The 27529-nt window shown below is 47.6% G+C and overlaps 1 protein-coding gene across 2 annotated transcripts in view; it reads left to right on the top strand.

The window, feature by feature from the left end:
• Positions 1 to 27529, top strand: part of TRIO (trio Rho guanine nucleotide exchange factor) — a 363125-nt gene that overhangs the window by 291136 nt on the left and 44460 nt on the right. For both annotated transcript variants that reach the window (XR_003507150.1, XM_027519979.1), the window contains exon 35: positions 25908 to 26200. Coding sequence is in view for 1 of the 2 variants with exons in the window: in XM_027519979.1 (XP_027375780.1) it covers positions 25908 to 26200 (293 nt within the window). In the remaining variant the exon portion in view is untranslated. The remainder of the gene's footprint in view (positions 1 to 25907; positions 26201 to 27529) is intronic.

The following is a 27529-nucleotide window of genomic DNA, read 5'->3' as shown; positions in this document are numbered from 1 at the left end:
CACATTCCTAAGACACGCCCCACCACACACACACACACACACCACCACCAGCAGCAGCAGCGGTCGGTTTCTCTGAGAAAGACCCATTTTCAACTTTTCTGATTTCAGTCATCAGACAGTAATTCCAATTGCTTTTCCACTGCCCGGAGAAGCCACCCTGATGGAAATCTGTCCTCCTTTCTTCTCTTGATGCCCCTTCACTCCTCTCCCGCCTCCCTGCATCAAGCACAGAACCTCACCCTCAATGGGGGATGTCAGCCAGTGAAAAGAAGAACCAGTCACAAGAGTTAAAAATGATGTTTTTTTAAAAATCAATCTGCATCCAGAAGTAAGAGTTTACTGCTCCCTCCCCACCTAAAAGAAAAAATCAAAATCTGCCCCTTTGCCTTTACTGGAAGAGCTTCCTGTCAGGGCTTCTGTACTCCACGACCTTCCTGGGGGGGTTTTCTGCAGAATTGGGACGAGAAAGGTGCGTACTGGCTGTCAGGAGCTAGTGACGTTGCTCTTGTCTTCTCAGACACTTGTTTCTGTTAGTGTTTTCGGGAGCACTCTTGTGGGGTTATCATCTCATATGGCCCTTCTGCACTTATCCACATGCTGATGCAAACAGAGAAGGTCACGTCGTGAGTTAAAGTGGAAAAGCAGTCCTTGAATGTTGGTTTTGTTGGAGTAAAAGAGAAAAACTCACATCGTCTGTGAAAAGATAGTAAGTGAAGCCATGAAAAGGAGCCTATCGAATTTTTGGCAGATGAAGAGTCCCAGTGCCTCCAATAAAGGCGCTTTTGTGGGTCGGTGACTGTGCTGGAAAGGGCAGGAAATGCAGTGCTGAACGGGGCCCTCAGAGGCAGGGTCCGTCCTCCCATCCGCTCCCTCCAGAGCGGGAGGTGTTATCTGCGGGGTAGGAGACTGGACAAAACGTCCTCTGAACAGGAGCATCTTTGTGCGAGGAACCTGAGAAACTGGACCGCTGCGGTGCAGCTGTGCAGGGGGGGACCAGCGCCGTGGACTCCCTGCGCAGAAAGGAACCCCGGGGAGCGGGGAGCCCAGGGCCGGAGGCAGGGCGGGAAGCAGCCTGGAATCCCCGGCCCCCAGGAAGCAGTGGGGTGCGCAGAGGCACTGCCTGCTTCTCCTGGTGGGTGAGGTTTCAGGACTGGATGGAACATAGGCTCCTGGAAACCTGTCAAGGGGCGTTGATGGTGTTTTATGTCTCAAGAAAACACTATTAATTTTGAGAAATTTTCAATAATATCCCTCACAGTTGTGTCATTTGTGTTTCCATCTCAAAAGCGTTAGCTGCTGCTGTTTTATGAACTGTCTTTGGCTTGTACAATTTCGAGGAGCTTTTCTTCATCCTACGTTAACTGCCCAGTTACTGATGTTTGTTTCTTCAGAAAGTGCTGTAGTCTTAATAGAAAGACTTTAGGTCCTTTGGCTCATCTGAGTTTGATGTCCATTTAAGTCCGTTTTTAGTTCTGATTTAATAAAGCACCCTTTGTATATGGATCTTTTTTTTTTTTTTTTTTTTTTTACTGGTGTGGGGTCTTTGGGTGATTTTTTTCTTTATTGAGACCTCCTTTGGCAAAAACGACCTTGTCTTATTTTTTCTGAACAGATTAATAACAGGCACTTGAACATTGAATTTCTCGTTTTAAATATTCGAGGAATTATCACGAGAGAAGCTTACATGAAAAGTGGTTCAGGTGGGGTGGGTCATTGATTTTTGACGAAAAGAATTTCTTGTCAACCAGTTTAAATAAACGAAATTTATTTTCATGAGAATGAGATTGGCTCATATGATTTTGCCCATAATCTTGCTAAAGATGATTTCATATGTCTTCAGATCTTTTTCAATAAATCAAGATTTCTTTATTCACTGGTCATTAATTTGGCTAATATTTTTTCCCCACAAAATTCTATGATTTTAACCTATTTGTCTAGCAACTTTTTCACACTCTCAACTTCTTTAGCTATTGACATTTATTTAATGTAGCATTCGATTTTTTATTTTTAAAATCTTTTAATTTTGCGATTATTTTAGACTTGGGGAAGAGTTGCAGAAATAGTACTGAGAAGTCCTGTATCCTTCTACCTAGCTCCCCGGTGTGACATGTCACCTGACCCTGGTCCAGTGACCAAAACCAAGAAACCAGCCCGAGGCAGTACTGTTAACCAGCCACAGGCCTGATTTAGGATTTTGCCTTCATGTCCTTTTTTGGCTCAAGATCCAATCCAGAACACGTGCTGTATTCTTAGTTTTCTCCAATCTGCGGTAGTTCCTCCACCTGCTTTAGTTTTTCAGGAACTGGACACTTTTGAGGTATCATTATTATTCAGTCACTAAGTCATGTCTTACTTTTTGCAACCCCATGGACTGCAGCATGCCAGGCCCCCCTGTCCTTCACCAACTCCCGGAGCTTGCTCAAACTCACGTCCATTGAGTCGGTGATGCCCTCCAACCATGTCATCCTCTGTCATGCCCTGTCATCCCCTTCTCCTCGCACCTTCAGTCTTTCCCAGCTTCAGGCTCTTGTCTAATGAATCGACTATTCACATCAGGTAGCCGAAGTATTGGAGCTTCAGCTTCAGCATCAGTACTTATTAGTCGTCTTTTATTTTGTAAGACGTCCCCCACTTAGAGTTCACCTGATGCTTTCTCATGATTAAGTGGAGTTTACGGGGTTTTCCCAGAACACCACAGAAATGATGCTGTGCCCCGCTGGGTGTCATTTGGGGCTGCAGGAGGACCCCAGCATCTCGTTGCCAGTGCTGGTGACCTGGATCACCTGGCTACAGCAGCATCTGCGGGTTTCCCTCCACCATGAAATTACAGTTTTTCTCATTGAAATTAATAAATAACCTTGTGGGAGAAGCTTTGAAACTGTGAAAATATTCTGTTTCTCCTCTTGCCTTTACCCACTCATTTCAGCATCCATCAGTGGGTCTCGCCTGCAACAATAATAAGTACTGTGGAGTTTGCCTCCTGGCAATTTTCTTTTTCCTCATTCCTGTAAAATTTGTTCATTAGCATCTTGTCAAGAGGAGTGGCCCCTCTGTCTCATTTATTTATTCAACTGTTTATATCATACGGAGTCATGGATATTTGTTTTATTCTGTGAGTCATTATCCAGTACTGCCCTAATTTTGTTGCTCAGATTGTTCTAGCTTTGGCCATTAGGAGTGCCTTCGGGTTGGCTTCTGTGTTCTCAGGACACACCCACCTTGTTTTTGGAGGGCTTGCTTGCTTTCTGGTGTTAACTTTGCCACAGTCCTGGACCAACTCTTTGTTAGGTCTTCTCAACAGACACGTATGTGCACCTACCCACGTGTGCACACATATCTATATTCATGTTATATCTCTCTCCGTGTGTGTGTGTGTGTGTTCATGTAGACATAACAAACATCTGTTCATATCACGCTGAAACCTCTGACCCCTGTCCAGCAACACAGCGTTCGCTCTGCCCGTTCCTTCCCCTTTCCCTACTTGGAGCCTGTTTCCCTGACAGTAAGACGCCTGTATCTCATTATCCGACCTCCACTTTCTTCAGTCCTGTTCCAGGAGCCCTTTTTTTTGCCCCCCTCTCTTTGGAAATTAAGTATTTTCTTTACCTAAAATGACTTGGCTTTGCAGGACTCGACTCACCTTTTTTCACTTGCCAACCCGTGACACAAACTTACGATTCTTTTTGTCTTTGGTTTTACAGTGTATAATCAGAATACTGTTTTTCGGAGTCCCCTAGCGAGCTCTTTTCCTCCCCTCCCTCTTCAGCGCGGTTCTGTTGTGCCCACAGCGCAGCTAGTTCATTTGCTACACTGTTTACCTTGCATTTAGAGGACACACCTGATCCTCCCTGATCTTAATTACGTATTTGGGGGTGGGTGTGAGACAACCGCGGTTCCAAGCAGCAACACTCATTTTCCTTACATACAGATAAGGCTCGATTTTTTTCTTCCCAGCACCCCTTGCTGTTGGTCCTAACGGAGAAGTGTTGGGTAACATGTTTAAAAGCACCATCTTCGGCGGCTCACCTTCTGTGTCTTTGGGGACACTTTTAATTATACGTCCAGCCAGCAAACGAAAATATCAAAAACATCGCCCTCCCCAAGATCCCCAGAATTTCTTGTTTTCCTTCATAAAGCCCACTCTTCAACTTCTACATTGTGCATCTCCTGTTTTGCCAAATGCCTAAAATGTTCTTTAACACACTGCATTAAGGTAGTTTTCCTGTCTCTCTGCCTTCTTTTGCAAAGCTCACCTCCATCCGTCCTGCCCTGAGCTCAGCTGTTTCCTTTCTCTCCCAGCTCTCACACTGCGGTCCCGGTTTCCTGACCTCCTCTCCTACCTGATACGGATCTCGCCCTGCAGACAGACTCTTTGTGTGCCGGGAGCATTAGCCTCACTCCATCCATTCTGGAGCAGCCCAGCCCCTTCCTTTCTGGTCTCGGCAGGCTGCCTGCTGCCTTTTCTCACAGCCTCTCCAGTTCCCAGTTCCCTGAAGTCACCAGTGTCTGTCCCCACCACCCGTTCCCTCCCACCCTCAGGGACACGGCTCCTACAGGCTTTGCCTCCCAGGTCAGCCAAGGTCATGCGTGGGTCTTTCTCACCTTGACATAGCTCAGGCTCCTCGAGCAGAGTCCCCAGCACACCTCCAAGGCAGAAACAAGCCTTAGAGGCAGAACTGACTTCCAGGAAGCGTTTGCTTTTGTTTGGAATTCTTCCTTTTTTTAGCTCCTCTCCCATCCCTGCCTCTTACTCACAGCAGCACTTCTGTTGGTTCCATGTTTGTCCATCCAGGGCTTACCAGGTGGCGCTAGAGGTGAAGAACCCACCTGCGAATGCAGGAGACGTGAGAGGCGTGGACTCGATCCCTGAGTCAGGAAGATCCCCTGGAGGAGGGCGTGGCAGCCACTCCAGTATTCTTGCCTGGAGAATCGCGTGGGACAGAGGAGACTGGAGGGCTCTATAGTTCATGGGGTTGCAAAGAGTCGGACACAACTCTGCACGCACGCAGGGGTTAAATGATCACCCCTTCCACATGGAGACCATGTGTTAGGTACCTTTAGTTGATATAATGTGTCTTTACCTTTTTTTTTTTTTTTTTTAACAAACTGCCATAGTACGTAGTAAACACTGTGATTTCACACTTCCGTGACTAGGAAAAGAAGGGCATGGGAAAAGCTTCCTTCTTCCCCTCCTTCCTGCTGTGCTACATTCCTCTGACAGATGTGAACTTGAAATTTGAAGAGGGCAATCACTGAGGAAACTTCTCATATATCTTAGCCAAAATTATTTGATTCATTTTTAAACATCACCCCCTTCCTCTCAAGTGGGGAACCTATATTACACACAAAGTAATTAATTTCCCTGACAGCTCTATTTTTTTGTTCTAATTAATGGCCCTTGCTTGGCAGTCTTGTGTTTTTGGAAAGGGACAAAGTGCAATATTTAATAAGGGCCATAGTAAATGAAACCCTAGAATGTCAATTAGCTTGATTTCCTCCAGGACATAATTTGTACTGCTTTTTTTGCCAACAAGAGAGAAGGTTATTTATTCGGTAATAAAGTTTTCTTTCCTCTCATAGAAAGTTCTCTGTGCAGAATTCCGCCTCTTGCTTGGTCCTGGCATAAGTACACCATCTGGATCTATCATGGTACCATTTGTAAGGAAAAACAGCCTCATGCTTTGTTTTTGGTCTTTTAAGAATATGAGACCTAATGTGGACCTATAAATGCCAAATCCCACTTTGTAACAGTTTGTTTTAGGAGATATTACAGAGATGGCTGTCTTTGGGTGCCCTGGATTTATTCTTCTATTAAAAACAATAATTCTTAATTGTCTTAAACTGAGTAAGAAACCATTCAATAATCTCCCCTCAGAAAATCTTTAGGTAACAGACAACCGTTTTAGACGTGTGTGTGTGTGTGTGTGTGTGTGTGTGTGTGTGTGTTAGTCGCTCATTCGTGTCCGACTCTTTTGCAACCCCACGGACTGTAGCCCACCAGGTTCCTCTGTCCATGGGGATTCTCCAGGCAAGAATACTGGAGTGGGTTACCATGCCCTCCTCCAGGGGATTTTCCCAACCCAGGGACTGAACCCAGATCTCCTGCGTTGCAGGCAGAGTCTCTACCGCCTGAGCCACCATATTCCAAGTGATTGCCCAGTGCAAGAGCTGGGCCATGAGAGTGGACTTCAGAGAGCTCTGTGTGCGCCTCAAGTTAATGAGAAGCAGGAGAGGGAGTGCATGCACTGAACATGGAAGTTGAAAGTCAGACTTCGTGACCGTTAAACAGTGGATGTTCTAAGAAGCTACCGTGCTGTATGAGGGCAGAAAACATGGAAATTTGGCGGAGAAAGAGTGAGGATTTCTTAGGCTAAAGAAGATAACCAGTTTCTGAAAATGATGAAAATCAGCTTTTAAGATGCTTTCCTAAGAACGCCTTTTACAGATCTCAAGTCAGGCTATTTCTTTTCACTCGTGTGGCTGCTTTCTGGTGAGGAAGAATGAAGAGATGTTTCTAATAAGCAAGGAGTGCGTTGCAGCCCAGTGATGTAACCAGTTGGCTGCAGACCGAATTACGTTTCTTTCTGTTATCAAGTCACATCAGAAGGCCCTGTTTGCTGTGCGTCTCAGCGCGGCCCTCCGTTGAGAGGCACACAAAGCCCAAGTCGGGGCCCGGGGAGGGGAGGGCAGCCGTCACTTGCCATCTATCTCCCAAAGTCAGGAAATCGCAGCTCTGGCTTGCGTAGGAGAGCACAAACATCTGGCTCCCAGCGCGCGTTCAGAATTTTCCTTGAGCTCCAATTAGGGTGACTGTGGTAGAAAGTAATCCAGGCTTCTGGCTCTTCCCACACGTGAAGCCCACGGCGAGGCTAGGCAGTGCAGGGCAGCCAGGCAGAGAGAGCGGTCCTTCCTGGATTGCATCTGAGCGCCCGGGCACCCGCTCCCAGTCCTGCTGCCCACGGCATCAGGAGGCATAGCTGCGGGGCAGGGATCCCGAGCCTGTAGCCTCGAGTCAGCACCGGCCACACCATGCCGAACGGAATTAAGCCAGTAGATCCGCTGGACTCACTTTCAGCCGTCAGCACAGCCTACCGCGGCGGCGGGCAGCCTGGCACCTGCAAGTACTGGATCCTGGACCTAGGTACCTACCTCCCTGCAGCCCGCGTGGCTCCCCAACTGTGTTCTGTCAGGCGGCGGCGGTGTGCTTGAAAACAGAAAGGGTCTGCGCTTTACCACTGAGATGGGTTGTCTGCCTTGTAAGGGGCTGCATAGGGGAGCTTTGCAGGAGACTTCTAAGAAAGGGAAGAGAAACGGGGCGCTGGGTTCTGGGCAGTGCTGTGGTGATTGATTTCTCGGGTCATCAGTTATTCTTCATATCTAAGGATTGCTCTTGATTAGTCTTTTTTTTTTTTTCCCTTGTAAATGGCATAAAACAGTCTAAAGTAATCTGTGCCACTAATTGCCTCCTTCTTACAGGCATGTGTCTGTTTCAGGTTTCACTTTGTTTAGGGTTTTTCAGACTACTCTGATGTCCTGCATGTGTATTTAGATTCTCTGTTTGCTTCCTTTAGGATCTGCAGCCAAATGATAATATAAAGTTATATGTGGGGACGGGTCTGCCAGTAACCACCAGTTTATTTCAGGGGAGCATGTGCGCCCGGCTCCGGTTTATACACAGAGCTGGAGCCCAGACAACAAAGCATGATCCCTGCAAAGGTCGTTGGAGAAGTTGAAAAGTGCCACTTGGAGGAAAAGGCAGTAGGCTACAAAAGAATAAAACCAGGGAAGGAATTAGGTCTGTGGGTCTCCCTCTCGCCCTGCCAAGCTCCGGAGGAGGCCAGCTTTCCAGACATAACCTTTGACATCTGTCCAGACTGTACAGCCACGGAAAGGGATTTCTCACAGGCTGCACCCTAGCCGGGATGGCTTCTTCGAGAATGTTGGCCCTGACCCAGGGCGCTTTTAATGTTTGCCTGCCCTCTTTCACCCACTGTTACCATGTGTGCTCTTAGAGGGTGGGCAGAGGGCAGGAGAGAGCCAGGGGCACCTGGCCAGACTTCGGGGCACTTCAGTGTCTAATGGACAAGGGCTGAGGTAGAGGGACACCCCCCACCCAAGGAAGGGGGGCCCGATCGGGGGAAGGAGGAGGTGCAGAAATGTGCTTTGAGTATCTGAAGGGGACGTGGCACTGTTTACATGTTTGCCCATGAAATGCCAGAGGAAAACTGCCAAATTATCTTTACTGGGCCCCAAAGGAGGTGTTTGGCTGTGTGAAAGTTGAATTGTCGGTGCGGAACGTGGAGTTTGATAATACTCATATTTTTTGGTTCACAAAGCTATCAAAGCATTTTTTAAGTCACTGACCATAGCTTTTGTCATATTTATGCTTGTTAAACTGTTCAAGAACGGCCTCTTTCTGGATGGCTCCAGACTGGGCAGGTCCATTGGTGAGGCTGTGCCCTGGGCATCTGCACAGGGGTGGGGGGTAGGTGGTTTGTGAGATCTCTTTATTGAAAATAATCACATCTGTGCAGTGAAAAGAACAACCGACACTGTCACAAGTCGGATTTAAAGTCTCAGCCACCCTAAGTAGCTCTGGGACTCTAGTAAGTTACCTTCTGTCTCTGAACTTCGTTTCTTTGTGTGCAAATGGAGATAACAATAGAGCACCCGTGCCGGCTCTCATAAACGTCCCCAGAGTGCAGACCAAAGTCTCTTAATGAGCAATTTTGCTGAGATTTTAAGAAGATGGGGCATTCTTCTTATGGAAGGAATTTGGACTCTAGCTGTGTTTTAGGTCCTTAGGACTTCTTCTCCAGAGACCTTCTTGAACTAACTTTGTGAATACAGAAGGATCTTATGCAATTGCAGTTTGGGTTTCTCCAAGATATATTTTTGTCTGATAATTCTCAGACTATAATGGAAACTCTAGGTGATGTTATCCAAGCTGTCACACAAAAGTTTTAAGCTGACAAATTTGGAAAGAAATAGATGTCCTCTAGAATTTTCATGTGGGGGCCGGGGAGGAGGCTAATCTCTTCACAGTAAAGGACAGAAGAGGGAAAGCAAAACTCTACTTTGTGGTTGGTTGGTTTGTTTTCCTGAAGAAATGTGACTGTCCATCTCTTTCCCAACTTTCATAGTAATTCCCAGATAACTTCCTGAATGCCGTGTTACATCAGAGTGATATTTTAATACATTCTGATTCCACTCATTCAGTTGATGAGGGGGACATATATAGGTATCAGATTGGGAAGGGAAAAATGGTTCTGAGAAATACCCAAGAAATGAATCCCAGAGTAACTTTAAAATAGCCAATAAATCAGAGAGTGATTGCAAAGCTTCCTTTATACCCACAAGCAGTCTTGCAGTTCATTCGTTGGAGCGCATTGGGAAAGGCCGTTTGTCTGCTTTCTGACATCTTCAGTGGGGCGTTCTCCTCCTTGTCCACCTGGGAATTAGTCTTGCTTGGAATTTTATTTGCAGATGTTGCTCTTTCCAATCACTCACACAGCCATAAGCCCTGAGAATTTTCCTGCTAAGCTAGTGTTAGGGAAAAAAAGAAAAGATGAGGTCAAGAAGAACTATAAATTATCTTTTACGAGGGCGCCAGCAGGAGAGCCCAGTTGTACTGATAAGATAGTAGGACTATTGAGTTGGTTCTCATTCTGAAATACGCCCTTTTATAGAACATGTGGACTCTTATTCCAGTGCTGCAGAAACATGAAGCAGTGATCTTCCTTAACATTAAACAGACTCCCGTACGCAGGGAGGCACGTGCCTCAGCATCCTTCTAGAACTCTCTTTTAGGTCATTCTTTGTTCTTTTCTGATGCAGAGTGTGGATTCTCACCAGTGCAGTTTTTGTTGTTATAAAGTAAAAGGACAGACCTTGCAAAGACTACATACAGGGATGTGAAACCTGTTCTGAAGGGACGCAGGGGGTTAGCCAGCAGTGCCCACTCTCTTCTCCCGTGAGTGAATGAAACCACAGAAGCACCAGCACAAGGCTATCTTGTTCCAACGACGAAGACTGACCGTTTCATACAAGTTACTGTGCACGCTAAGTTCTGTCTTAAATCTTTTTTGCTCTTTAAATATTTCTTAAGGAATCCAAGTTTAAGACATGGTATGCATGGTGATACAATGGGAGTAGTGTGTGACTGTGCATGGCAGACCACCAGTGTTCCTGTCTGGGCTGCCCGCACTCTCCGCCACCCCCCCAGGCCACAGCAAGCTAAATCCTTGCTAATCTTGCTCAACTGCAGTCTGCCCCCGCCAAAAAAAAAACTTGCTGCTGCTATGATTATTATGCTCTCCAAATATTATTAATACATTAAAGGTTTTTGTTTTTTCTGTTTAAGTAAACCGCAATTATAAAATGATTTGTTTTCTCACTTGTCACTAATCAAAGATGTATTTGTCCCTCCGAGCTCACGATGGGCAATTTTAGGGGGAAAGAAAGAAGTGTTGGTATTACATGCCCAATTCACATACTTGTGTGTTTCCAGCCAAAAGGCAAAGAAACTTTTAAGTTGTTGGGCCATCTTTAAAGTGAATATAAAAGTTTTGAAATGTTAAAGCTTTTGGAAGTTTATGTGAAAAAGAGGCTGAGGAGTGCCCCGAAGGTCCCAGGTCAGGAGCCTCCAGACCAAACAACCCTGCCTGGTTCTGGACGGCTTTCCTCTCGATGGACAAGGACCAGACCCCTCCTCCTCCCCCACTGTAACCCTCCCCGCCTTGCCTTGTGCTCTTTCTAAGTATATCCCTACAGCTCAGCTTCATGGGGAACACGGATTTATGACTTTGGTCCGGAAGGGTCTCTTCCAGGTGCTGGAGGCAGTGTGGTGAGTAAGGCTGGGAACCCAGCGCAGCCCACCAGGGAATTGGTTGTGAGCCTCGGAATTCATCCTCCAAGGCTCCCCCTTCCTCCTCCTGCCCAGAGAATCCACAGTCCAGATGCTGCTCATCAGTTTTTACAGCTCTCACATAAAAAAACACACAAACGTGAACAGAGCGTACCAGCCCGTAGTACAGTCGGGGTCCCTCTGAAGCTGTGTGTGCCAAGTGTTTACAAAGGAAAATTCACAGACACGTGGAACGCAGAGCAGGGGAAGGGGGGGGCAGCAGCCAGAGGCAACCAGTGATAATGCTTAGACACATTTTTTAGGCTTTTTATTTGGGGTAAAAAAAAGGATAACTCTTTTGTTTATGCTTTTAAAATTCGACTAGAAGATGTCCTCTCAGTCCTTGCCACTGTCCCTCTTCAGATGCACAGTTGAAGTGTCTGTTGCCTCATCGTGTTAACAGTGATAACACTGTCGTGAAAATGGATCTATCGCAAAAAGACCAGAGTTGGGTCCAAGAATAGAGCCCCTGCGAAACATCTGAGACAGAGTACATCTCTACCCCCCACCACCTCAGGGCCACCCCACCTTCCTCTTTCATCTCTGAAAGCTGATGGGTTATTTTAAGAAGTGGCCCAGTGGCCAGCAGCACCTGTGAAGCTGAATAAGTCTTGAATAGCACGAAGGGAGCATACTCATTATGACGCAGGAGAAATTGAAGGTTTGTCCCTTTGTCTCTCTCGGGCACAGCTCCACCCCCGCCCCGAGGAGGCTGTTTGCTTGTTTCCCACCCTCTCTCCTTCCCTCCTGGTCGGGGCTCTGCCTCGGATCGCAGGGGGCACTAATTAAAGCCAAGGATGGGATCTGTGCCGTTAATTGGCGTTCAGAGCAGAGGCGTCCTTTTCATTCCTTTTGTCTCCGAGGCAGCTTTGTTCCTTCCTGGAATCGCTCCAGGCCTCCCTCCCTTCTTCCTTCCTTTTCAGTTACTCAGCTGCTTGAATAAGGCAGACACGTGGGGAAGATGCTAACAGGACAGCCCGCGGACGAGGCGGGCGGGGAATTCTTAAAAAGCGGGACACGTCACAGGTGGAGTTGTCACCTCCCAGGCTGGCGCCGTGACGAACGCCCAGAACAGTTATCCCGACGCTGTTATCTTTCTGTGTTTTGGCTTTTGTTGTTGTGGTGGTGGTGGTGTTAGTATGTGGCATCCTGGAACGGGAGTGGGCAGTCCTCGAGGAAGTATGAAATGATAATTCGAAAAATACAAAACTCAGGGCCATTTGGTTTCTATATGGGAGTCAGGAGGCAAGAGATCATAAAATCAAACGAGATACAGTTGTAGGGTGGCAACCCTTGACCCTCTGTGTGCTTGGACGTGGGTGCTGTGTGTGGGATACACACATGCAACTGGGCGGAAAGCCGCGATTGCGTGGTTAACATTTTAATCCCATTTTTAAGTGCTTAGCTTTACTTAGAGCAGCATTTTGCTTTTGGTAAAGGTATTACTGAAATATAATTGTGAAAGGAATTCCTAATTGGTTAGGACTTTTTGGTTCTCTGATTTTTGAACTAAATCATCACAGACCCTAGAATACAATGTGCTAGATACTGGGTTTGTGGTTTTAGGGGGCGAGGTGGATGAAATTGTCCATGTCCTCATTCTCCACAGCTGTAACTCTTTCTAAACTAATATTCCATCCCTTGAGACTGAAACTTCAGCTAACCTGCTGAGCAGATGACGTGAAGAGTGATAGTGCTTGGCAAGCTGATTGCAGAACGTTCCAGGGCCAGGCTCTGTTTCCTGATGCTCCACAAAAATGAGTACAGGGCTGTGTAAATGAGTTATGTGGCTCTAAGAAAACTTTTATGAGTTTGCATGGTTTATAGCATATTTTGGTTAGATGTGTTCTTATGCAATCCATGCACTTTCTGGAATGTAGGGAAAAGACTTGCATGTTGGCATTCTACATCTGCTCTTAATTAAAAATAATAAAAATAATAATAGATTTATATATGAATGAAGAGATTCTGTCACCATTTGAAATAAATCATGCTGTTTTAACCCCTAGCTGCAGAACGTTCTTCTACAGCATTTTGCAGGAGAGTATCTCTGCGTGTCCATGGCTTTACCTAGAGACATGTTCAACTTAAAAAATCTGCAAATTGACCCCTAAAAAGTAATTTTAGTTTCCTTTTTAAGAAAGTAGTCCAAGTTATCTTATCCTCTTCAACAATATGAAGACGTTAACCAAAAGCATCAATATCCATAACGACAAATACAGTTCCACATGTCAGCTGCCTTCAAATAAGATTAGGTCTTCCACTTACTAACACTTTGCCTTTGACAGCAGCAACGATCTTGCCCGCGGGTTAAACACCCATGTTTCTTGTTAGTGTTAATATCTCTGAGAGCGAAGGTGGGATGGAGAGAATATGGCTTCAGCAGTATGTGATTCCTTACTTCCCTCAAATTAACTTTCTGTTCCCTTAAAAGATGGTTATCTATTCAGGGCAATAATAAACACTGTGTTGCCTTGGAAATAGCTTCCCAAATGAAGAAATTAAGAATCAAGAGCCCACCATGTTATCACAGAGAAAAACCTCATTATCCCTAAGTCAGCAGTATATGAGATACTAAGTAATCTGAGAAGGACACAGAATTTCTTTTTTTTTTTTTAAATAATGTTTTCTTTGTATAAGTGAGATTTTTGAAGAGAACAGCCATTTGACTTTGGGGGCAGAGGGGAGAGGGCCAGAACACAAAGCACCTCAGCCTCCTTAAAAAGCCGAACAAACAGAAACACCTCGGAGTTTTTCTGGTCCCTGAGCATTTAAGCTGCCCCTGGGGTGAGCTCAGCAGGATGTCATTAATTGCCCGCGTGGCGGTGCCCGGGTGGCAGGGCGGTCGCGGGCAGTGCCTCCGCGGGGCAGCCCCGGTCTTGTTGAATCACGTAGGAGGGGGCCGTGGAGCCAGGTGCGGTGTCAGAGGGCCATCTTGCCCCGCCTCTGCCCTCACCGGTACCAGGCTGGTCATCAGTCACTCCACGGAACTCCCCCCATGGCAGCCCTACATGGGGCTCGGGGTGGACTGGGGACCAGCTTGCTGGCTGGGGAGTGTCCCCTGTGGGGTGATGCTGACCAGCCTTTCACCCTTCAGACCTGTCCCCAGGGGATGGAGCCATCCACTCGGAGGGTGTGCAGGGAGAGAGATGTAAATAGGTACAGCTTGCAAGACTTATGTGTGGTTTCTGATCTCACTTTTATGTCTTTTTTTTTTTTTTTTTGGAAAGGGGTCTTTCTTTCATCTAGCAAGAATATCTAGAAACATCTGCTTTTGTCCTTGTGTAGAAGTCAGGAATGAGCCCAAACCGCCCCCCACCAGCCCTCACTGGCAAGATAGCCCCTCAGGAATTTCTTTTCCTTTTGTGACAGTGTAGAGTTGTGGTTGCAGGAAACTCCTGCTGTTCATCTCCCCCTAGAAATATGTTATTTCAAGGGCTACTCCACATTAAACTAAAAAGAGAGAAAACGGCCCCGTCATTCCAAGAAGACAGGGAGATGGGCTAGCAACCGCTCTCAAACAAAGCCAGCATTTGTCCTCAGTCGAGAAGGATCCCCTTAGAAGTAAGCCCCGCACAAATCTGAGGACATTCTGAGAGCATCATTGTGTTTCGTGTCCATGTGGTTTTAACCTGTGAGGATGTCTGCTCCGGGCCAGCAGGTGACCCAGGCTGTCCATGACCCATCCCTGGGAGGGGTGTCAGGCAAGCAAGTCACCACAGCAGAGCTGGGGGATTTCTGCAGGCCCTCCGTCTCTTCTGGGGGCCACTGTGCCCCCTGGCACTATAGCTGTCGTCTCCCCATGTTCTGGTCACCAGCCTGGCAGCTCCCAAGTTTTGTTTTTCCTGGAAGCCAACATCCTGGTGGTCAACAGCCAGCTGCCACAGGCCCACCACAGTACCTGGAAGGGGCCCCACACATGTGACCCCCACACAGGAGCCAGGTCGTTTTATTCAGGGTGTGGTAAGTTACTGCGTGCACTAGCTTTGTGTTAAATTCCTTTCGTTGATCCAGACTAACTCATCCATTACCCACTGTCAATAATGACTCCTCCTCCATCATTTCCTTTCTCTGGTGTTTTCAGATTTCCACTTTGGCAATATGTAATATCCTGTTCATCTGATTAGCCAAGCAGAGGATTATGCCATCTGCTTTCTTCTTAATTTCTTGACATTTCCTTCTTGGAAGTTCAAGTGGTGCAGTTCAAATGCAGGAAAACCTTTAAAATGAGCTGTGTTTTGACCCGAAATTCTGACAGGTTAGCATTTCCCCTCACAAGAATGAAATTAAAAGCAAAACAATGCTTGAAGTTTTGCACTTGTTGACACAGCCACGTTCTCCAAAGCCTATGTAATGTTTTAGGTGTTTTCAGAAACCACACTAAGAATAAATAGCATTTAGAGAGTTCCTCAGAGTCAAGGAACAAATTGCACATCCAAGTTCCGATCGTGTGTTCTGTCTGGTTAGAGGTGGCAGGCCTTGCGTGTCTCCTACCCCTCACGTTAGGTGCTGGTGTGAGGGTGTTCTCATTTCGTGACACAGATTATCCCGAAGTCTGGTGCATTGCACGGGGCAGCCGCTCTGTGTGCACACACACCCTGGCTTTCAGCCTTCACAAAGAAAAAGGTAGAGCAGTTGCTTCTGATGGAGTCCCTTTGTTTCTAGTTATAATTGATGCCGGTGGTTCGCTGGTGTTCTTGCACTCGGGGGTGCCGGGAGGGAACCTGGGAGTGAGCGCTCCCATGTGAGTTCGTGGAAGGGGGCTGCGCAGAGAACAGTGGGTGTGCCAGCCATGTATGTGCATTTTCTCAGACAGCAGAGACCATGTGTTCCTCATTACAGCCTGAGCCATGGCCATGCTATGCTGGACCTCTGGTAAATCTAGGGATTACTTTTTTTTTTAAAAAAAGCAGAGAATTTATCTTTCTCCTTCATGTTTTCTGTGTTTGCTTCACATTTGAAAGCAAAGGCAGAGTTCCCATTTTTGCGTTGAGGACCCACTGTACCAGCTTGTGACATGTGTAAACCTGAGTTTTAATACCCTTGTGCCACCATTTTCTGAATAGTGAAATACACACCATTTTCAGTCACTGACACCCCACGTCCATGCTCAGGGCGTCTGTACAGCTTCTAACTTTTTATGAAGTTAACATGTTTCCATGTTAACATGCATTTGCCATGACAGTGATGGTCCAGAGTGTAGCCGTGGACCACCTGAACATAGGGGTGTGTAGAGGAGCAGGTCACTCACGGAGGACGCAGCATCTAATCCATGCCCGTGTCTCAGCCCCAGTGCACCTTTATTGTGCTGAGGGGCAAATCAAGAACCACAGACTCATGTAGACAGACGATGAGTGAGGTGACCGGAACGGAAAAGCAGGAGTCGAGCAAGAAAAGTTTTCAGATACTTATTCACAAGTAGAAAAGAGAGTTAAATTTGGGAAAATATTATAAAATACTTGTTCTTACATTCTCATCCACCAAACGTATAACCGTATCAGCAGGCAGCTTGTTACTACCTGTCACCTGAAGTTCTCCCAGGGGCACCCCCGCCTCTTCGCACGCTTCGTTGTCATGAATGAATACACCGGGCTGCCCAGGTGATTGTAATCTCTCTGCAGCATGGAGAGAAGATGACATCCTGAGCGAAGCATCTGAAAGAGTAATTTAGGATGAGCTCGCTTTTTGTGTGCTCTTCAAGAGGATTTCCAGTGTGTTGCTGTTTTCAATTATTATTCCCAAAAAAAGTTGCCTTGATTCTAAAAGCACATATAGAGAATGACAATCATTTATGCAGAAGATTTTGCGCTAGAATATTTTAACCAACCCAAGCAGCCATCACAAACTAACAACTTACTTTCCCTTTGCTTTATAAGTAGTTTATAGACTTGATTTTCACATGTATATTACAGCCTTCCCGGTGCAGTGGAAGAATTTCCTACATAAAAGAAAGGGTGATTAACTGCATTGAACTCATAACAAGACAGGGGTTTGAGAAACTGCCAGATTGCCCGGCATACCTGAAGGCCAGGCATACCTGCTCAGACCCTGTGCAGTCTGTACTAAAATGGTCTCATGGTGTTGTTTTTGGCCCCGGGGTGTCCTCACATTCATCTTTCTCTAGCCCTGCGCACTAACTGCTAAATAAATACCTCCTGAAGTCCTTGAAACCAGAATTGTAAGTTAGCACTTTGCTGTGGGAGCCTGCCGAGCTCTGAGCTCAGCTGTCCCTGACGGAGTTAGTATCAAGACAGCGCCCTGTGGTTCATTTGACAGATATTTTGGAGCACCTACAATGGACAGGAAGACAGGGCTATCTTTCTTTAAAACTAACCAGCTAAAATCGTTCTAGAAGCCTCGGTGAAGGAGACATTGAAATGTGAGCTAGCTTTCCTTGGGAAGCCTCCCAGGGTTGCGTGTCTGCCTCTGTGTGGTGGTCGTGCCTCACCAGCTCGACAGTCATCAGTGATCGGTGATGGTCCCGTGTGTGCCTTTGGCTGATGCTGCAGAGCTCGGGGCGCCCACTGCAGCAGAGCCTCGGTGACAGTGGCCAGGCTTTGCTGTCCCCGCTGCTCTTTCCTCCTGCTCTCAGCTCGGAAGCTTGTCTTTCCGACGGATCCTCATACAGCTCGCACCCCCGTGCCTTCTGTTTGCTTGCTTGTCTTTTGCGGTTTCTTCTTCTGTGCAAAAAATGTGAGTACCGCCTCGTGTTTGGGTGGCACGAGTGGTGAAGAATCCGCCTGCCAGTGCAGGAGATGCGGCTTCGATCCCTGGTTTGGGAAGATCCCTTGGAGAAGGAAATGGCAACCCTCTCCAGTATTCTTTTCTGGAGAATCCCATGGACAGGGGAGCCCGATGGGCTATAGTCCATGGGGTTGCACAGAGTCTCACAAGACTGAGCAACTGGGTGCATACACGCGCACACGCACACACACACACACACACACACACACACACACACATGTTGATAAAGACCATTTGTGTTCCTTTCCCACAGCAGCCTGGTCAGGAATCACATTCACCTCACTGTCAGGAAACTGGAGACGTGGCAGAGACCCACACCCAGTACCTGCCAGCCACAGGCTGGACCCACTGCCCATTGCTTTGAATGACCATGACTCTGTGAAGTCTCACTTGAAGGGAAAGGCAGGCCATGAACTCTAGAGATACCGCCTGACCAAAGCAGCCGCAACCTCTGCCCATGGAGGGAGGGAGTGAAGGCAGGCAGGAGGGCGTGTCGGTGACTTGTTCAGACTCGGGGCGGGGGCAGGGGGGAGCTGGCGGTTCAAATTCAGGTGACAGCATCCTTGACCACCCAGTTTGTACTCTGGGATCCTTAGAAACATCCTGGAGCCCGCCCTTCCTCCCATCGTGAAAATAAGGAGAGGGTTAAAATGAAACGTGATCCTTTTCTCAGTCTGCAGCTAGCAGGATATGGGCCCTTTTCCTTTTTTTCTTACATTAAAAAAAAAAAGGCTTTATTAATCACAGATGTCTGACTGTAAGACTGGAGGTCTTGAGGACGGTTTCCCTTCTCCCAGCAGCTTGGGGCCGTGTGCGTTCCGGGGTTGGAGCTCTCCTATGTAGGGCCGGGGGGCAGGGCTCCCCCCGCCCCTCCTCTCTTTAGCTTTTTTCTATATTTTAAGAAGAAATCTGACATGGACTTTGGGTGAACTCTGACTTCAGCAAAGAACCATCTTTGTGGAGTTGTGTTTCCTTCAAAATAAGAAAGAAACTTTGATTGATTCCCGACTCAGGGCTTTAGCAGCTCACAACCGGCTTCCTCTTGTAAACACACAAGCATCTCTCTAAACAACTGGGACACGCTGACAGTATTTCTTTAGGCTGGAGTTTACCTTGTCCTCTTAATGAGGGATAAGTTACTTTTTAAAATGGAAACACAATGAAACAATTCACCTAGATTGCTCCTGTCACCCTTCATACATCTAAAGATGATGTTGAGTATATCCTGATTACCATGGTTTGTTTTCAGTCGCTCAGTCGTGTCTGACTCTTTGTGACCTCGTGGACTGCAGCACATCAGTCTTCCCCATCCTTCACCGTCTCCCAGGGTTTGCTCAAACTCACGTCCATTGATTAGGTGATGCCATCCAACCAGCTCATCCTCTGTCGTTCCCTGTCTCCTCCTGCCCTCTATCTTTCCCAGCATCAGGGTCTTTTCCAGTGAGTCGGCCCTTCTCATCAGGTAGCCAAAGTATCAGCTTCAGCATCAGTCCTTCCAGTGAATATTCACGGTTGATCTCCTTTAGGGTGGACTGGTTGGATCTTGCAGTCCAAGGGACTCTCAAGAGTCTTCTCCAACACCACAGTTCAAAAGCATCAATTCTTCAGCGCTCAGCCTTCTTTATGGTCCATCACCCACATCCATGCATGTGGAAAAACTGTAACTTTGACTCTGTGGACCTTTGTTGGCAAAGGTACCGTGCTAGGCCTGTGATGTGAAGATGATTCATCCAAATCCCTTTTTCTGGGGACTCAGAGTTTGCATGCACGTCATCTTGGGGGTTCTGTGCTACCAGGTTGTCATGGCAACATCTTGTGTTTGCAAAAGCACTTTACAGTTTGTAGAACTCATTCATTTCCATTCTCTCAAGTAATCCTGTCATATGAGGAGGAAATTCAGATGCCAGGATGTTGGCCTGGGTCAGGGCTGCCGAGGGGAGGAGCCGGGCTCAGACTCAGACGCGGTGATGAGCCCGGAGTCTCTCTGACATCCTCGTCCTCAGCTGATTATCCACCTGGACCTTGAATCATCGGAGTTCCCCCAGGCTGGAAAGAGGAAGACATATCCCCAGCAAGGCGTGATAGGAACACGGGCACCCTCGTAGACGTGGAATGTGGTGACAGGGTGGAGAGGCAGCAGTACTGAGTATTGAGTCTTTTTTTTTTTCTTCCAAGAAAGTAGAAGTTGAGGGGAAGGCAAGCCACAGGGACTGAAGATGGAAACAGGAACGGTACGGTTTCTTTGAGTAACATGTTTTCCATCATACTTCTCAGGCGAGTTCAGTTCCACATCCTTCTCCTGCCCCCACGCCCACACCATGGGTGTGGCGGCAGGGGTGTTGGTATGCCCCCTGCCCTCAGCACACGCTCACGGGCCTGACTCCACACCACAGTGAAGCACCACATAGCACAGGCCGGAAAAGCACACAGTTCACAAACTCGGGAGCTGGACCACAGTCAACAGGTGTGACCTGTAGCTCGTCTCAGAGCTGGTGGGATAGAGCACCATGTCTGGACGTCACCATTCACGGGGGTCAGCGACAGCTGTCAGAGAGTTCAAGCGGGGAAATAGCCTTCAGCTGGTAATCGATGCACTGACTCACTAATTTTTAAACAGAAACTTATTGGGCCCCAAGGATGTGCTAACTAGGCACGTAGCTGTGAACCAGCCAGACCCGGCACCCGCCAGTGTGTTCCTGGAGTCTGAGGTCACGGTCCTGCCTGACAGCTGTTGTTGTTTAGTCACTGAGTCATGTCTGACTCTTTGTGACCCCATGAACTGTAGCCCGTTAGGCTCCTCTGTCCATGGGATTCTCCAGGCAAGAATACTGGAGTGGGTTGCCATTCTCTTCTCTAGGACATCTTTCTGACCCAAGGATCAAACCCACATCTCCTGCATTGGCAGGCAAACTCATTACCGCTGAGCCTGACAGTCCCCCGGCTACAAATGCTGTCATGCAAGGGAGACACGGAGCCCTGGCCACAGGTCTCCTCCCCAAGATGACTGTTGTCATTGGCCTGAGTCGCCCATAATCCTCGCAGAGAGGGGTCTCCGAGGAAGGGGCCTGCCCAGCAGCGCTTGTGCTGTGCCAGGGCCTTCTGACACAGTGTGTCCAGCCACTGGGAGCTCAGCGGGGGGAGGCACCTGTGTGCAATCCAGCCATTAGGGGCCTCCCAAGGAGACCACCTGTGTGTCATGTGACTGATGCTCAGTCACATCGGAGACCTCAATTCTACTTGATGCCATTAGGACACGTTATTAAAGTTGGCATCAGAGCAGTTGGTCTAGTGGTCAGAATCTGTCCTTCAGATGACGAAAAATAGTAGGCCCTTTATTTCCTTTCTCCCTGGTGGGTTAGCTAGGAAAGAATCCACCTGCAGTTCGATCCCTGGGTTGGGAAGATCCCCTAGAGAAGGGAAGGGGTACACACTCCAGTATTCTGGCCTGGAGAATTCTATGGACTATATAGTCCATGGGGTCACAAAGAATTGGACACGACTGACAACGTTCACTTTTATTTCCTTCTATAAATGGCAACCCATCCGGTATTCTTGCCTAGAGAATCCCGTGGACAGAGGATCCTGGTGGGCTGCTGTCCATGGGGTCGCACAGAGTCAGACACGACTTAAGCGACTTAGCATAGCATTAATGATTGATTTAAGTAATTTTTAAGTGTTTTTAAATTCCTGATTTATGCATATGTCACAGTCTGGTAAAGAGCTTGTAAATGGACTGTTAAAATCCATTGATCTGGGCAAAATGAGTCTCTAGTTGAAAAGAAAAAAATAAGATTTACTGGTTTTTTTCTTTTCAACTTAAGAGACTCAGTTTTGCCCAAATCAATGGGTTTGTGTGTCCAACAGTGTAAAGAATTAAATATTATTGTTAAAAACAAACTGGAGAGGGAAGGAATTTATCTGTTTGTTCTACTTTGGGGTTATTTTTTCATTGCTAATCACCTGAATTATGACTCATTAACCAGACCTGCACAAGAAGAAATACCTGCTAATCTTAGAGACAGGTGAAGAAACTTTCCCTCCACATTTTCAGGTTTCTGAAACGAAATCATTTTCCAAGGTAAAATTTTTAAAACAGCAAAATTTCCTTCTTAGTTTGTAAACCGCTGTTAGCATATTTCTGAGTCATAAATATTGCAGTTAAGTGAAATAATGTCATTAAGTGATAACAAATAGCAGCTCGAGAAGAGCACCTCTGCTCCCTGGGAACACGATTCATCGGGGCACTGGTGAGCTCGGACCTTGGACAGCTCTGCCTTCTCCTGGCTCTAGGCCCGACCGCTCAGGTCTCAGCCACGTTTCTAGTGCTTGACCTGCTAACTGAGGGAAAAAATCTCTTTTGAAACTACTGCTCAAAGTGCAGCGAACCATCCTGTGCAGCTGAGCCTACATAGAGACGCTCAGAAGTGACATCTCTGTTTTTCTCTTTGAACCATTTTTACAACCAGCAACACCTGCATGAAAATTCGAATCGTGTGCTGCGTTGCTCCCGCGCCACGTATCCCCAAGTGCTGTCTTTTAGGCACAGAAACACATGGAAGTTCCGTTTGTTGGCTTAGGTGGTGTCCCCATCACTTCTGTTTATTTTCTTTTTAGTATTTATTTTTTCGTTGATTTACATAGATGATTTACAATGTTGTCTTAGTTTCGGGTGATTCAGATACATATATGAACTTCAGATGTTCAGATACATATATGAACTTTAAAGCCTCTGCCTGTAACGCAGGAGAACTGGGTTCGATCCCTGGGTTGGGAAGATCCCCTGGAGAAGGAAATGGCAACCCACTTCAGTATTCTTGCCTGGAGAATCCCATGGATGGAGGAGCCTAGTAGGTGAGATGTATATATCCCTCTCTCTATACATATGCTCTCCCATCACTTCTAAGGTGTGGGTGTTCTGCTGATGAATGTTAAGGCCTGCAGTCGATTTGGTTTCATTTGGTGAGTCAGCCTCTGCTTTCCCTGCCTCCCTCGGCTCCTGGGGCATGACGGAGCTCCGTCAGGATGCTCACCACGTGTTGGGGAGGCCCTTCCACCTTCACGGTTCTCTGTCTGGTGCGGTTGCTCAGCTGAGGGAACATAAGGCTGTGAATCAGCATCGCTGTTTCTTTGGGCTGGAATTTCTGTTGTTTCCGGTCCCTGTGAGGTGCCTCCTATACAGCCGGCACTGTGCCAGGCCCTGGGCACACCTGAGGGGCCAAGTCAGACAAGGCCCACACCCCCTGGGAGCTTCCGTCCTTGTGAGCTCGTAATGTGTTATTCAGGCCCAGCTCCAAAGGCCAGCTTCAGTGCTGCGTCTTGCAGGAAGGCTTCCGTGACCCCTCTACTTGATTCCCCTTCTTCTCACTCTTCCAGGGTTTGTACTCGCTTATAGCATGAAGGGTCACAGTTTTGCCTGAATGACAGTTGTGTGATCATTGAAAGCACTTCAGGCGGGTCCCCGGGGTGAAATTTATTTAATAAACCCAGGTGGGTTTGTTCATCTCCATCCAGTGGCAAGTACCAGGCTCGGCTCTGAGTCCCAGCACAGTCAACGACGGTGAAACATGTTTGCACCTACTGGGGCCAGCCCAGTGTCTTGTTAGTGTAATGTTTAGTACTTAGAAACACTTCAGCTGAATCAAGTATCACCTGACACATGGATCGTCCAAGCCCTCCCCTTCCCTGGTCTCCCTGTTGTCACAGTACAGGAGTCCCCAAGAGCAGGGACCCTTTGTCCTGTGTCAGCCCCTGAGAAAGTCCCCAGGAAACTCTGACTGCAGGCGTGGGGTCAGCTTGATGGCCTGGTTCTCCTGCCTCGTCCCTGTGGCGCCTGAGGAGCACGAGGCTGACATGGGAACGTTTCAGTCACACTTAACATAAAAATAAATAAAAATATATGCATCAAACCCGAGTGTCGTGCATTGGCAGGCGGGTTCAGACACATGTACTCCCACACAGAGGGAGAAAGGATTTTCTCTTAAACAGAACGCTATATCGATTAGTTCTGAGCTGAAGTCGCCTCTGCGAAAATGTAGATTTTTAAGAATGAGCAATCCTGCTTGAAGCACATCATCTGTTTACAAAAGATTATACCCTCTCTGCCTGCGAGGCTCGACCAAGCAGGGACGGGGCTGAGGCGGACACCGCTGTCTCGCCCGGGCGAGTGTGAAACTGCTATCGACTCTTGTGCGTGTAATCACGGGATTGGGAGGAATTAACCCCCTTCTGTATCTGTGGCACATGGGGGTCTCCAGGGCCGCAGAGGTAAATACAGCTCAAACACGTGTCTGTATCAAATCATCTTTTAAAGATTGTTTTTAAGACTTCGAAAGACTGGAAGAAAACGACACGCAAAGTAAATGATCATCCTCATTCTGGTCCCTAAAGAGAGGCGTTTTATTCCATTTCAGGGTGGGGGTGTCCTCCCAGAGTCCAGGGCTCAGGACAGGGCCGACAGGTCTCCCAGGTCACTGGCTTTCTGTGTGTGAAGTCACATCTCCTGTCACTGCACAGAGCTATTGAGTGTCGGCTTTTACCTAAGTTTGTTCGACAGCAAAAGCGATCAGTTCAGGGTTGACTGTATTTAATTTTTTCAAATCCCATGAGGATGTTCATTGGGGTATATTTTCAAGTAACATCTTGGTTATTTGAAGTTATTTCTTTTTTAAATGTGTTGTTTTTGTTCATGGTTGTTGGTATCAACTCCAGCACCTCAAAGGAACTGTGTTGAGGCTGAGAGCAGGGGCTGCACATTCGTGTTTCACGGCTGGAAACAAGCGGGACCAGCCAGCTTTTACCCTTTCACAGCGAGCTTTCTAGAAGGGTGCTGTTTGTCACAATGATGATTTACCAGGTCACATGCAGGCTGAGTCATACATGCACATACATATACATATTAATACATTCAAGCATATTGCATTTTATTGCATTTTTTTTTTTCCGCTTCACAGAACCTGCTTTTTAAACTAATTGATGGTTTGTGGCAACTCTATTGGGCGCGTCTGTGGGAGCCATTCTGCCAACGGCATTTGCTCACTTCATGTCTGTGTGTCACATTTTGTTGATTCTTGCAATTTTCAAACCCTCTGCCAGCAAAAAGATTATGACTGACTTGAAGATTCAGATGATGGTTAGCATTTTTTTAGCTGTAAAGTATTTTTTAGTTAAACTATATGCAGTTTTTAGACAGTACTATTGGACACTTGAACAGTCTAATTTGGGGGGAACCAAAAATTCATGTGACTAACTTTATTGTAGTATTTTCTTTATGGCAGTGCTCTGAAATCAAGCCCACAACACCCCTGAGGTGTGCCTCCACTTTATTTATTGAGTGGTACTTTTATTCAGTGGGAGTGAGTCAAACTAATATATTTGTCCACCAGGATTAGTCTTTAATTTCCTTTAAATTCTTCTTTACGCCCTTCTTTCTCTTGGTTCTTGTCTGTCAAGAAAATAGGTGAAAATAATTCAAACAGTGTGTCCTCCGATGTCTGTGATATTTTAAGCAATAGTGACATTATGAGTCTATGCAGCACTGATGCTGATTGTCAGCATGGGTGACTCAGGTTTTGCAGGGGGTGGGGGGGGGCACAGTACACGTGGAGAAAAATGATCTCTGGCAAAATTCAAGTTCGGGAACCATTTGATCAGTGAACCCGCGGGTTGGATCTCCTCCAACACCCCCACCCCCAGGGCAGAATCAGGGGCACGGCTCCCAGAGGTCACTGAACTTGGCGTTCTGTTGGGCGGTGCCGCACCAGTGGACCCAGTGGCACCGAGCGGGACCTCCAGAGGCTTTGAAAGTGAAAAATGAAAGTCACTCAGTCATGTCCAACTCTTTGCAACCCCAGGGACTATACAGTCCATGGAATTCTCCAGGCCTGAATACTGGAGTGGGTAGCCTTTCCCTTCTCCAGGGGATCTTCCCAACCCTGGGATCGAACCCAGGTCTCCTGCGTTGCAGGTGGATTCTTTACCATCTGAGCCACCATGGAAGCCCAAGAATACTGGAGTGGCTACCTGGTTCTCATCTCCAGAGGATCTTCCCAACCCCGGGATCGAACCCAGGTCTCCCTCATTGCAGGCGGATTCTTTACCATCTGAGCCACCAGGGAAGCCCAAGCATGCTGGAATGGGTAGCCCTGTTCCATTCTCCAGGGGATCTTCCCAACCCCGGGATCAAACCCAGGTCTCCCGCACTGCAGGCGGCTTCTTTACCAGGCCGCCAGTCACATTGGCTTCTCTCTCTCACTCGCAGACTCACTGTCCGTCTCCAGCAACGACGCCAGCCCGCCCGCCTCCGTGGCCTCCCTCCAGCCCCACATGGTAGGGGCGCAGAGCTCGCCGGGCCCCAAGCGCCCGGGCAACACGCTGCGTAAGTGGCTGACAAGCCCCGTGCGGCGGCTGAGCAGCGGCAAGGCGGATGGGCACGTGAAGAAGCTGGCGCACAAGCACAAGAAGAGCCGCGAGGTCCGCAAGAGCGCCGACGCCGGCTCGCAGAAGGACTCGGACGACAGCGCGGCCACCCCGCAGGACGAGACCGTGGAAGAGGTCAGGGTCTGCGGCGTCTCCCCTGCGAGCCCTGGGCCCAGCGAATAACCCTCCTCCGGTGGTTTTCCGGGTGTTTCCGGAAAGAACCGGTGTCAGAGCCCCACAAAATGCATTCAGCAGTGTGCTGGGGCCCGGGATCCACATGTGGCCTCTGATCAAGAGATCAGAGGACTGAGAGCCCCCCTCCCCAGGTGTGGGGGCACCCCCTGCCTGCTCCAGGAGAAAGTGGTGCCCTGCTGCCCCAGCCTCTCCGCCACCTCCATCACAGGCAAAGCCTGGGGTGCGTCCCCCCCCCCCCACCCCCGACCCTGGGGATGCAGACGATCTAAGCAGTCTCTGGGTTAGCCCTCAGCCATGTAGTGAGTGAGGGATAGTCGCTCAGTCCTGTCCGACTCTTTGAGACCCCATGGACTGTAGCCCACCAGGCCCCTCTGTCCATGGAATTCTCCAGGCCAGAATACTGCAGTGGGTTGCCATTTCCTTCTCCACAGCAGGGAAGCACCAATTTTAGACTTGGAAGGACTGGGGAAAGCCTGCATCCTCCAGTATTTCCACTACCAGACCTGCCCCCATATTCATGTATATTCATACTGACCTCTTGTCCTGAGTAGAAAACATCCAATTATTTTGTTAAGCCAGTAGTAAACACTGCATTATTCCCATGTCATCAAAGATAGATGTATGTAGGCCAACCAGGAATTATTTTTAATTTCCTTTGGAGAGGAGGGACCTTAAAATTATACTGTAAGGAATGGAATTTTTTCATGATCCCCAAGATGGGTCTTCAGTAATGTGGTGTTAGTGAGGGGCCCTCAGAGTTTTTAATGAGGATCCTCATCCCCCCGGTTCCCCACGGACTCAGAAAGACAAAGGCAGAGAGAATGGGGGAGGAGGACAAGATTGGTATCGTTTAATTTATTTTGCAGATGTGTGGTTTCTGCTGCTTTTCTCCTGGGCCTGTTTTTGCCGTGGGTTTTCACTGGAGCGTATGATTCATTTATGTCCTCATCTATCTGTTTAATATACTGGGTCCTCCTAATAGAAGTAAAAAACTGAAGTTTTTTATAAAAGTAAGACTAGGGAAAAATGAATGAACTACATTCTTAAAATACACCTTGAATTGTATTTTTCTTTATGCTCTCATGATTTCAGTGAGTTTTACTTGAGCAAAAAGTAACAAAAAAGTGAAATACGAGACCAGAGAAAACAGAGGGTGATGGTTCACATTTTTTAACTTTTCTTTAAAATTGGCCTCTTGAAGATGAGACGTGTTCAGAGCCTAACGGTTGACATTGGCAGTCCCTTTGCAGACACTCCCGGCCCTTCCCT

Source organism: Bos indicus x Bos taurus, chromosome 20 (genome assembly GCF_003369695.1).
Source record: "Bos indicus x Bos taurus breed Angus x Brahman F1 hybrid chromosome 20, Bos_hybrid_MaternalHap_v2.0, whole genome shotgun sequence".
Classification (NCBI taxonomy): Eukaryota; Metazoa; Chordata; class Mammalia; order Artiodactyla; family Bovidae; genus Bos; species Bos indicus x Bos taurus.
This window is presented reverse-complemented; position numbering and strand designations above follow the sequence as displayed.